General features: G+C 37.2%; 1 protein-coding gene across 2 annotated transcripts in view; it reads left to right on the forward strand.

Moving 5' to 3' along the window:
- Positions 1–1,125: 1,125 nt before the first annotated feature.
- pacs1 (phosphofurin acidic cluster sorting protein 1) overlaps positions 1,126–12,713 on the forward strand; it is a 55,223-nt gene continuing 43,635 nt past the window's right edge. For both annotated transcript variants that reach the window (XM_079865733.1, XM_079865734.1), the window contains exon 1: positions 1,126–1,633. In XM_079865733.1, coding sequence (XP_079721859.1) covers positions 1,485–1,633 — 149 coding nt within the window. In that variant the 5' untranslated portion in view covers positions 1,126–1,484. The remainder of the gene's footprint in view (positions 1,634–12,713) is intronic.

Here is a 12,713-nt window from a genome sequence, read left to right on the forward strand (position 1 = left end):
AGTAGATGGCGATGTCACGTTGAAGAAAAAAAAAACAAACATTACGCGCATATATTTACACGTAATACACACGCTCAGGACATCACCGTTTTCACAGATTCATGTTTTTGTCGTTTACATGGCGAAGATAACGGTATCGTTTTCAAAAACTTGCACTTTGAAACCCGTTTTCTTAAGTTTTAGTTTTCAGGCCCCAAAACATTGTTGTTGTGTAAATAAATGGCCAAAATGCATAAAAAGTTTTCCATTTTTAGTCGAAAACGGTGTTGTATACTTATATAGGCTATATATATTCATATATAAATGGCCCCTTAATGTAATATTGATGGAGTAACACAATCGGAGGTAAAAGTTGAATATCAATCACTTTTGTCATTTTATATTTCACTTATATCTAAACAATGCATTATGTTATTTGTCAATGAATGGTGAACTTCTTACAGCTACCATTAATTTAATTCATGTTTAATTAATAAATAAATCTCCACTGTCTGCAACTGGAACACATATAGTCACACTTTACACATCTATCACAATAAATTCACCCCCTCCCTCCACTTACACAAATCCATTTCCTGAGGAACCACAAGTGTTTCGAAAAGTGCTGTTGTGGTTTTTGCTGTCAGTGTTTTAAGAGAAAATTGCATCCAGAATGGCTTGTACCCTTTTAATCACAAGTCGTTTGGGATAAAGTGTTTGCTAAATTTAAAATAAATGATCCCCATTGTGGCTATGTTGTAGGTAGGGCCTATACACTGTAGGCTAAAAATATGAATTTTTAAAGCTGTGCATACAAAGATTATTGGAGTAGGCTATGAAAATGCTACTTCAAAATTCCGTGTTTAATCGAATGCAGTTTCTTTATTTTTAGTGTAGGGAACAGTTTTTATGAGGAGATAAATATGAGACAATTTAAATTTACACAATAAACAAACAAATAGGCAAAAGGCCTAAATATTCTGGATATTCGAGAAGAGCGGAAATTTGATAGGCCTATTTCCTATTTTACTTGTTCTTTATAAGAACGTAAGATATATACAAAATATTCCCTTGTGGACAAATATAATAAGGCAACAACCGTTTTGCACGATAAAAACCCCGTAATGTGTCCACAAAAAACTCTCTCTCTCTGTCTCTCTCTCTCTCTCTCTCTCTCTCTCTCTCTCTCTCTCTCTCTCTCTCTCTCTCTCTCTCTCTCTCTCTCTCTCTCTCAGTGGTTGGTTGTGAGGGCTCGTCTTTCACTAGAGGCGTTGCTCTTCGGCAGTGGCGCTTCTCTCTGCGAGGCAAAAGAGAAATTTCCGCTTCCTGCACCGATAAACAACTAACGCAACTTGAGAAACACTGGCCGCGAGTTTGACGGCGAACGGCGGATCGGTATACAACCGAGCCTCGGTGTTCGTGGAGCAGTGGTGGATCAACCCTCCGACAATAGCCGCTTTATTCGGGTTTTCTTTCATTGTTTTCAAACATAAGGTTCCTCCAGTATGTCGGATCGGGGAGGGCTCCCGAGGACTGGAGGAGTACCGTCTCCGCAGCCCTCCAAGCCGATGGCGATCACCTCCAATCGGCCGGTGCACATGAACCTGTACGCCACCTGGGAAGTGGACCGGTCGTCCCCGAGCTGCGTGCCGAGGTAAGGCGCCTCTACACCGGGGAGGGAAGCAGCGATGCACCGCCGGATAATGCGTGAGGTTCAGGGCTTTTTCTTGACGCTTATCCGCAATCTGCGATAGTGGATATAACTAGATGTAATTAATTAGTCAAATTGGCGTGAACAGTTTTCAACACGATGTGTGTGTCGCGGTTTGCAGCGAAAGCGATATGAAGAATGAACGTGGCTCAATCTGAACACGACAGTGCGGTGAAGACAACCAGAGCAACTTCTGCTTAACAAAGAAATGTTCAGACATGCAGGGTTCATGTGTGGTCTTCAGCCTGTCAGTGCTCTGGATTATTTGTCTGGAATGCTGCATGCTTTGTTTCCCAAACCTGCTGTTCAGGAAAATATTGGAGTAGTCTAATATTAATAGACCGATATTGATTTTTTTACAGACCTGTATGGATATACAGGTATTGTTAAGGTCAGCGTGATTATTGTTCTTATCATTTTTAATTTTTAGACCTAATATTGACAAAATGAGAACCGATTAGCCTAAAGATTTCTTCCCATTTAATCCGAGTTGATCATATTTATGCATTATATTCCATCCTGGGAATCGTCTAAAATATGTTTGGAATGTTTATTAGTGTAACATATCCTAGAAACGCTAGCATTCTGTTGTATAGAGTCATGCATTGCATTCCGAAATGGGAATGGTATGGAATGGAATTGGATTGGGATTCTGCAATGGAAACTGTAGAGCTTGATTATTTATTCCAACCTGGTGTTCTGGAAAATATTGGAGTAAAGAATATCGATTAACTGATATTGTTTTTGTGTTTATTTTTTATTAGTACAGTAGTAGTAATAATAAGTCTTATTATTATTTCACAATTAATGCTATTTTGTTTGTAGACCCAATATTAAACAACTGAGAACCGATTAAGTTGATCATGAATATCGGGAAGAATATCGGGAAAATATCTCTCCTCCCCACTTAAATGGAGGAACACTATTTTATCCTATTCATGCATTGTGTTCCAACCTGGGAATAGTCTGAAATGTATGTTTGGACAGCTGCATTGTTGGGAATATATTGATGCGAAAGATCCTGTAAATGCTGGTTCAGGATTTGCAGGGATTCATATGGAAATAGTCTTGTATATATGGGATGCTGCCATGGTAACTGTAGAGCTTCATGCTTTGAATTCCAACCTGGAGGTCTGGAATATGTTGCAGTCATGTGGTGATCCTAATGTGTAGATTCAGGTTTCAGGCATTGTGTTCTAAATTGGGAATGGTATGGAACTGGTTTGGGATGCTGCCATGGTAACTAGAGCTTCAAGCTTAGTGCTCCAGTCTGGCATGTGATCAGGTGAACATGTATGTGTCAATCTTCAAAACAACTGTCCGTTTGAAATCCAATACTCCCTGTTGTTTTGGCCTGGAGTTAATATCGGCTACGGATACAGACAACACACGCACGTGAAATGGCTGCCCATTGAAGCTAATTGGTTTATTTGTATTAAATGCGTATTGATGGAGCAATTGGGATAGATCTGGGTTACACAGCGTGCGCTTGTTTTGCATGGCGTCATGCTGCTGTTATTGACAGGAAACTCTAAAAATACATGGAGATATTGATCGGCTTGTTGATGTTTTGTTTGGCCGGAGCGGTGGCTGTATTCAAAATGTAATCCATTAGGAAAAGAGCGTAGCGCTCTTCTTTCCACTACTATCATCTTGCTCGCAACTGCTATTAAATATTGATGCAATCTTGTTTTATGTCTAATTCAGGTGGACAATAGCCCTGTAATTCACCCCAGCTACTTAATTAGAGCTAAAGATGGCACAGTGGGCGGCACAGGGCACCCGTGCGGCGCGGGTCTGATTTCTGACTGTGGCTTTGAGTACGTGTTTGTGAGTTTCACATCTCTGTGTGAAAACTGCGAATAGGAATGGGAATTGATGAGCATTAAAGGGATAGTTCAGCCAAAAATGAAAATGATGTCATCATTAATCACCCTCAAGTTGATCCAAACCTGTATGAGTTTCTTCTGTTGAACACAAAGGGAGATATTTTGAAGAATGTTGGTCACATTGTATTTTTTGTCCATACTATGGAAGTCAATGGGGACCGACTGTTTGACAACATCTTGAGGGTGAGTAAATGATGACATAATTTATTTTTGGGTGAACTATCCCTTTAACAGCACAGTAACATTTCTTGGTTCAAAGTGGACATAATGATACTAATGACCGTCAGTTCAGTAAAAGAGTCAAGAACCGCTCTGGGCTGCGTTTCCTAAAAGCATCGTAAGACTGAGTAAATCACGGCCACCACTGGCACTAATGGGCTCTACTTTTGGAAAGACAAATCAGGCTCTGTTTACTCCTGGTATTAAGATGCATTTTGGTCGATCGGATCACAAGTAGACGAGGGAGACACATTCCTGTTTACTCCTGGTGTTTTAATCCGTCTCTTCTGTCCACTTTCATCCACTTCTGTCCTGATTTCTTCAAGGGGAGGGTCTATGGATGGGTAAATGTACGGGCTTTTTCAGATCTTTCAATCAAATGTACAAAAATAAGCTTGCGCAATTTACATATGAACTTTAGTTTCTGCTTTGACAGCCGCAAGATCAGCCGAACGCTGTGTGTGTGTGTGTTAGAAATCAGGAATGGAGAGAGAACATTGTGTTTGATACGTTTTTCATCTTCAAACCAAACTTGGTTCTTCAGTCGACAGAGTTTAAATCTCGTCTGTATAACCTCTTCTCATAATGTTACGCATGAGTTCAGTAGACGGAGAGCAGACGAGCTTCTGAGGCTGTGTGAACACATTCGACCACACGAGTGTTTACACTACGAAAGCAATCCGGCCGAATGTGTTTTCATCCTCCTCTGGAAGTGTTGGAAAGTGGACGAGCTCAAAGCGTTTAGACCCGTTTACAGCTGTATTTAGTGTCGTCCACTTGTGATCCGATCGACCAAAACACAAAATCTCAATACCAGGGCACAAGAGTTCAAGTCTTTTTGACGAGTCATTTAAAAGAACCTACTCACAAGAGTAATCGGAAAATGATGGTTCTTTCTAGTTGTCGTCCTTGGCGTAAATGGGCCTTAAGAACCGTCCTCGATTCCCAAGCCTGTGTTTGGCTGTAGCAAATGAGCTGTCATCTGTATCTGCATGTCAAGCGTTTTGTTGTCGCAGGTCTGTCATTTGTCTGATATTTGTTAAGATAAAATCCCTCCTTGCAGAAACCCCTGAGCGTCTTTTGGCAGCTGAATCATTGATCGATGCCAAAGGCCAGCAGGAAAACAGATTGACACCTCATTCAACACAAACAACAACAACAACACATTCAGTGTGCCATTATATTCACGCTTCTGTCATACACTTCCCCAGAAAACCTTCAATGCAAGGATCTAACCAAATGTTCAGTAACGAAGTAGTTTAGTCTTTGAAAACACACATCGATCGACCTCAAACATTGACGTCATTGACAGCAAAACGCCACTGGTTCTCACAGAACGTGACTAGTCATTTCTGAATTCTGGACAGGAACGTGGGCTTGGTGAGAGCGAGCTAGAGCTTCAGTGGTTTTAATTTCAGTCTGTTCCTCACACAAAGCTATCAGATGACTTTATTTTATAGCGCACAAGCCGTATGGATCATTTTTTATGGTCGTTTTTTTGTCTTTTATTGCAGGTTTACTGATATAAACACTATGAAAAGATTCTTATCTTTAAGGAGGGCATATTATGCCATTTTTCAAAGTGGATGTTGTTTTTGGGCTCTATTAGAATAAGATTTCATGCTTGAATGTTCAAAAACACATTATTTTCCCCATATTCTCCATTGTTGCAGCTCCTCTCTTCCCAGTCTGTCAGTAACGCTCAGGGTTGTGTTTCCCGAAAGCATCGTTAGCCAACTATGGCCGCAAGTTCTGTCGTTATCGGCAGTTCAGCGAGTCAGTGTTTCCCGAAACCATCGTTCCAATGAACATTTGCAAACAGCATCGCAGAGTCGTGTGTTTGGAACGACAGCTCTCGACCTGTGGTTAGAAGAAGTTTCTAGTTTGTATGACGTGGACTCAATAAATCCTTATCTTGAGCAAAATAAGCAAGATGACGTTCAGTGCAACCTGTGTCTTTTATTTAGAATACATACAAATGTCATTTACGTCTTTTAGTTTGTCGAGATTGAAAGCGTCGTTCTTGAAGAGTGCGCATGTGTGAACGTGCTCTAGTGTGTAAGAACGAGCCTATGATTGAATCTGGAAATAAAGCAAAATAACCGAGAAAAATGAGAATTAGTCCTCAGATGTCATGTCCGTAATTTATAGCAAAACATCTAGCGTTAATTCGATCTCTAACAGATTCATTAAAAGTAGTTATTACTCCACCAGCTGTGTGACATCATTAACTAATGCGGTTGAACGACCAATTTGTGACAATATGGTTTGGGGAAACAGTTGTGATTAGCTAGTTGATTTCTTCAACGATGCATCGCATTATGGCAGTGAAGCAGCGAGTTACGACGTTGTACGGGAAACGCACCCCTGTTTAGTTCCTGTCTCTATGAAGCCCCTGCTCTGATTGGTCAGCTGGATCAGTGTGTTGTGATTGGTCAAGCGCTTCGAGCGTGTTTGGGAAATGCCCCGCCCCTTACCATAACCGCTTAACTAACTCAACCAGGCCCCGCCCCTTTATTTAGCGTATTCATTGGGCGGGAATTATTTAAATGAGGAATATTTTGTTCCTGGAAGAAAACTCATGACTACAATTGAGGCTTTATAGACCTTTTTTATGCTCAAACAGCAACATTACATCCTAAGGAAAGATAAAAATAAAAATAGTCAACTATTCCTTAAATTTGAGAACATTTGTGGTCATTTGAGGCGTATTTTCAGTATTAGCATTGCGTTTGGCACAGACTCTGGTTACTTCCTGTTCTTCTGCATCTGTTTCCCTCTGCAGTCTGAGGGCTGGCGATGTCACATCCTTTTGTTTGCGCTGCCACCGATTTCTGGAGTCACGCTTTGTTCACTTGATTTGATTGCTGAGCACAAAAAGAGAAGAAATGAAGCCGACAGTCAGAGAGACGAGGATGGAGGGAGATGCAGAGAGTTCACACTGGAAATGTGAGTTAGGGAGCGAGGGAGTGAAGGGGGGGATGATGGGACGAGGGTGGAAAGGTAATTGTTTCTGCCGCAAGATTCTGAGAGAGAGAAGCGAAACTGTGGCACCCAATCAATATCGGCAGGCCGGCTCTCCAAACTGAGATTGAGTTCTCCTTGATATCCACAAGAACCATCAGAGAACTGGAGGCTCCGGCTGGATCAGCTCTGAAGGTCATCGCCACTGAGACCATTGCTTTTGCTCTTCTTGGTTTTAATGTGAACAATATATCTGTGCAGATTATTCAAAAAAAAGCCCCTTTTATTCTGAACTCATCTCCATTCTGGCACAGAACGCAGACTTTTGATGATCTGCTTGATCCAGTTTCACAACACCACTTAAAATGATATAATCAGTAAGTAATGACAACATATGTTTGTGCATTGCTTAAACTCATCAAAATAAGTTACAAATTTACTTTTTTATGTTATACAAGATTCAACTCATGTTTAAGTCAGTGTAATGTGATTTAAGTTGAAATGACTCAAACATTCAAGTTGATCGGACTTAAAAATTTAAGGCAGCATTTTTTTTTTTACAGTTTAGAATTCTATTATTTGATGTAAAATTAGTTTATTATTATTATTATTATTAATTGATAGACTGTGCATTACAGGGATTTATTTATTTGTATTAATTTATGTTAATTGATTTTGTTTTCATTGTTTATTATTCTGCTTTGCATTACGCCATACAACACCCCTTAATTGTTTTATTATTCTTATTATTAATAATATTTTAAATTAGCTTTTATTTTATATTTTACGTTTTAGTAATTTTATGTGCTTTTGTCGTTTTTATATGTATTTATTTATATTTATATTTAGTTAATTTATTTTTTATTAATTTTTTTTCAGTACTTAAATTGAAAACTTATTTTATTTCAGTTAATTGCCAAGGCAACATTTCTAATTTTCTTTTTTTATTATTATTATTATATAAAATATAAATAATACATGAAAAATGTAACCTTAAAAAAACCTATTTAATTTTTTTTTTTACATTTTATTTCAGATTAACAACATATATTTAATCTTTAACCTCTTTCGCACTAACGGCACCGAGGCTCATTCCCTGTTCAGGAAGGCATGTGTGAACTAGTGCTAAATGTTGTTACACTCACGACCTGCCCTTGCAAGATCTTTCCTGCCTTCACTGAAAGTGTTGGGGAATTTTTGACAATTGCATTATGGGTAGTCTTTGCTCGGGAGTGGAGATGAGAGATGCCTGACATTCCTCTCCATCCTATAAATTGGGAAATCCTCACGGCTCTGCCGCTTCGGGTGTTTTTCAGTGATTGTCCCTGCAGGATCTCGTCCCATCCTCACAGAGCTGATCAAGATGGACTTTCCCATTTTCTCTTTCTTTCCTTCTTTCCCTCGCTCAGGTGGAGGATTATTCTCTCTTTCTCAGAGTCAGATAGTCGCACTCTTCTGCAGTGAAGCCGTGCACGTACAGGCTTTTATACATGTAAAATATCGTATGAGATTTAATTCATTTAAGCAGTTTTGTCTTCATCATTTGCTATGATTAATTATACACTGATTAGCCAAAACATTGACCTAATATTGTCATGAAGAGCATTTTTATCATAATTAATGTTAAATCCAACTTTTATTTTGGTGGGTTTGTATTGAAGACCTTTGAGTTTTTGCGTTTGTATTTGATGTAGTTGTAAATATATTATTTTCACCTTCAATTTAATGGATCATGTGATCTTTTATGCTGAAATATGTTCTGATCAATCCTGCCACACACACACACGCACACGCACGATGCATTGTGTTTCTCTGATTTGACCTGCATATCAGCTGTATTTTCATGCATCAGCTCTGTTCCTCTCAGTGACTAGTGCATGTTTATGTCATCATTACGGTTATGAAACCATACACTCAACAAAAATGTTGACGACAGAGATTATTAACTGATGAGTCCATGCATGCGAGTGAAACCACAGCAATGACCCACTGGAACGCTGAGATACTGACACGTTTATCAGTGTGTGTGTGTGTGTGTGTGTGTGTGTGTGTGTGTGTGTGTGTGTGTGTGTGTGTGTGTCACAACAGGCCTGTCAGTGGTCATGTGACTCAACTGCAAAACTACTGACTGCTGGGATCCTGAAGCTTATTATGAAGGCTTAACACTGACACGAGAGCGCCGTACACTTCATCTGTGTAAGTGTGTGTTTCTGCACGACACATGCGATGATGACGACGACGATGATGATGATGATATAATCTGAGGAACTGAATCAACAGCAGCGTTCAGACGTGTTTCCTGGGATTGTTAACTGTATTTCTAATGATTCACACACACACACACACACACACACACACACACACACACACACACACACACACACACACACACACACACACACACACACACACACACACACACACTCTCGTGTCATTAGGCCAGAGACACACTGACCCACTGACACACAGAGACAGCAGTCACATGATTTCAGTCATTCATAACATTAAGAATTTGATGAATCTGGTTCTAATTTTGATTAAAATTATGATATTTTAGCATTATTTATATACTATGATATTATTTATTAATATTTTGAGTTAGTGTTTATCATTATAATATAGTATAACATTATAATAATTATAATAGTAGTATGTGTTAGTGTTATATTAGCTTATATCAGTTTTCATTTACAATTTACTTTAAGTTTTAGTAATGTTGTTATGTGCTTTTGTCATTTTCCTTAGTTTTTGTTTTTTAGTATATTTCTAATATAATTTTAACTGATTTTTATTTGTAATTATTTACAGTTTTAGTAATTTAATAATTATTTAAACTTTTTCAATTTTAAAGTTTTTCATGTAATATTTATATCACATTTTATTTTATTAACAAAAATAACTTTTAATAGCTTTAGTTAACGATATCAGCACTGGATTCCAAATGGAAAAATAATCACATTATAATTCCAACATTGTTTTATAAGAAAATAATGCCTAATAGTAGTAAAACAGTTTGTACATTATCAAACGTTATGAAAAAAAACAAAAACATAATGACAAATAAGCAAATATTTGTCATGAATATCATATGAGAAAGGATATTCCTGTGTAGACAATAGATGTGTTTTTAAATATTAAAACGGATGAAATTCAGATTCCACATGGACAGATTACTGAAAACACATTGTATTTCCTGTCAGATGTTTGAGTCACAGACAGTGCATGACATCATCATCATCATCATCATCATCATCATCATCATAAGGCGTGGGCGTCCAGTCTTTCAGCTCCAGTGATGATGTCATTACTCCGATTAAATTTCAGTCTCTCTGATTCGAATAATAAGGTCGTGTGTGTGTGTGATCGGCGTGTTGGTGTGTGTGTGTCTTTCTCCACACCCTTTCTTCTCGGCTGTGGTTGCAATCGAGCATGTGTGTGTGTGTCTGTCGTTCTCCACACCCTTTCTTCTTGGCTGCGGTTGCAATCGAGCATCACTGTGTGTGTGTGTGTGTGTGTGTGTGTGTGTGTGTGTGACAGCAGAGACACATTCTTCACCGCTGAACTTCAATATATACCAATATATCAGTCACTGCAGATAATCATCGTGTCTTCTTGTCGCCAGGGCATAGGCCTATCGGCGTAATTTTTCACATAAATGTAAACATCGGCACAATATGGAAAATTACGCCGCGCATCCCTAGTTCTGAGTCAAGTATGTGGTTGCTAGGGTGTTTCTAGGTGGTCAAAATAGCCCATTTTCCAGTCTAAAGATATTCCTTTCAGTCAGTGTGTTTTTACTCGTTTTATTGTCCAAGTGAAATATTGCTCATTATGAACAGTAATAATAATGGAGAAACATTCACTCTCCTTCATTGCTTTTCCATCTCATCTCCGTCTTAGCATCATTAGTAGCTAATCGTGTGTGTGTGTGTGTGTGTGTGTGTGTGTGTGTGTGTGTGTGTGTGTCAGAGCTGGTGAGAGTTTATTCATCTCTTTAAACTGATCAGTGTTTAACTTGTTGTTTTACAGGATGGACAAAAATCAATATTTGCCCCAAGGACCATTTGTCATGAGCATACATAATGGCCAATAATATGAAGATCATTTAAAATGTATTTTTAATTTTTAAGTTTTTTATATTGATAAAAAGCAGCTTTATTTGCCATACAACTGGAAAGGCGTTTTACAGTATTATTTTATATACTATTATAGTATTTATTTATGAATATTTTTAATTAGCTTTTATTTTTTTATGTTCAGGTTCATTTTTAATTTTAGTTTGTTTTAGTAATTTTATTATTTCCTTTTGTCATTTTAGTTTTCTTTATATATATTTTTAGATATTTGTTTTTTCTTTTTTTCTATTTATAATTTATTATTTCAGTTTTATTCATAATTAAACTTGCATATTTTAGTTACTTGCCAAAGCCACATTTCTAATTTTTCTTTAAGGTTAAGTTTTTCATCAAATATATATTTTTAAATGTAATTTTATTTAATTGTATTTATTATTATTTTTCAAAGAGTTTGTTTCTATAGTTTTAGTTCGCAGTAACAACACTGACGGTCCATCATTTCTTCAACCTCAAACTCATTTGATTTAGCATCAAACCCTTTAAAGACTGTGTCTATAGTGTGTGATTTCAGAGTCTCACGGAGTCTGTTTTGAGTTCAGTGGAAATGAAAGCTGAGCGAGTGTTTGATGGATGTCTCATGTTGTTCTGAGAGTGTGTTCAGCGTGCGGGACATCCCGCGGTGTGTGGGACTTCCATGACGTACATGTGTCTCTTATCTGTCCAGAACAGAAAGGTCACAGAGTCGTGTCGTCATCTCTGAAGATTACGCTGATGTTTTCGCTTTCTGTCAGAAAGTGAACCGTTTACGCCCAGACGTCAGAATTAAGCGTTTGATAATGCTGAAGGACCAATCTAACAAAGAAAGTGTGGTTTTCACCATAAAATAGCCAGCTGAAAAAAAAGGCTTTTTAATATTTTGATTTTGAAGTGTGCTATGGATTATTTTTATGATTATTACTATAAATTTAAATGTATACATTTTTCATAGCCTAGTTCAGGAACACTAATATTTATTTTTACCATTTTCTTTTGACATTTATTGTCATGACAATCAAGCTCAGTTACTCAATTACTGTTATTTGTGAGAATCTCATTCCTGTTTTTTTCCAATTAAATAAAAAATTAGATTAATTGCAAAAATACTATCATATACTTGAAGTGATACTTTACAAATATACTTAAATGTGTATGTATACACACATATACACACATATTTGCATTGCACTAATACAAATATATTAAGCTCTTGACAAAGGCAAATGTTTCTCTGTGAATAGTTTGTCAACCCATTTTATGTAATTTATTGCATTCATTTCAATTGACGCAAGTATTTTTTTTTTTTTTTTACAATTTACACATTTTAGTGTTTTATGAATGATACATGCTTCATTGTCAAATATGTCACAATGCATAAAAAGTCATAAAATTGGTTTCATTTTCTTTATGCATATACAGTGTGTGTGTGTGTGTATATATATATATATATATATATATATATATATATATATATATATATATATATATATATATATATATATATATATATATATTTATAAATGAATATTCTTCTTTTTTTTTCTTGACAGTTTTTGTGATTTTGATTTACTTTAGAAAACGATTTAACTCTAATCTTCAAGTCACGGGCCAATCATAAGTGATTAAATAAAACTCTGCAAACTTTAACCGTAGCTCATCAGACATTAACCTCACAAACACAGTTAGGAAAGTTAATTCAGTAACGGGACTCTACAGGAGTGGCTAATGGGGCCAAAGACTGGACTAACCCCATTTGAAGTGTGTGTTGAAGTGAGCAAAAGCAGTGTGTGTGTGCGACGTGAACGTTGCCTGGGGGTGTTAGCATGTCTGGGGAGATGA

The sequence above is a fragment of the Squalius cephalus genome (assembly GCF_949319135.1).
Source record: "Squalius cephalus genome assembly, chromosome: 3".
NCBI lineage: Eukaryota > Metazoa > Chordata > Actinopteri > Cypriniformes > Leuciscidae > Squalius > Squalius cephalus.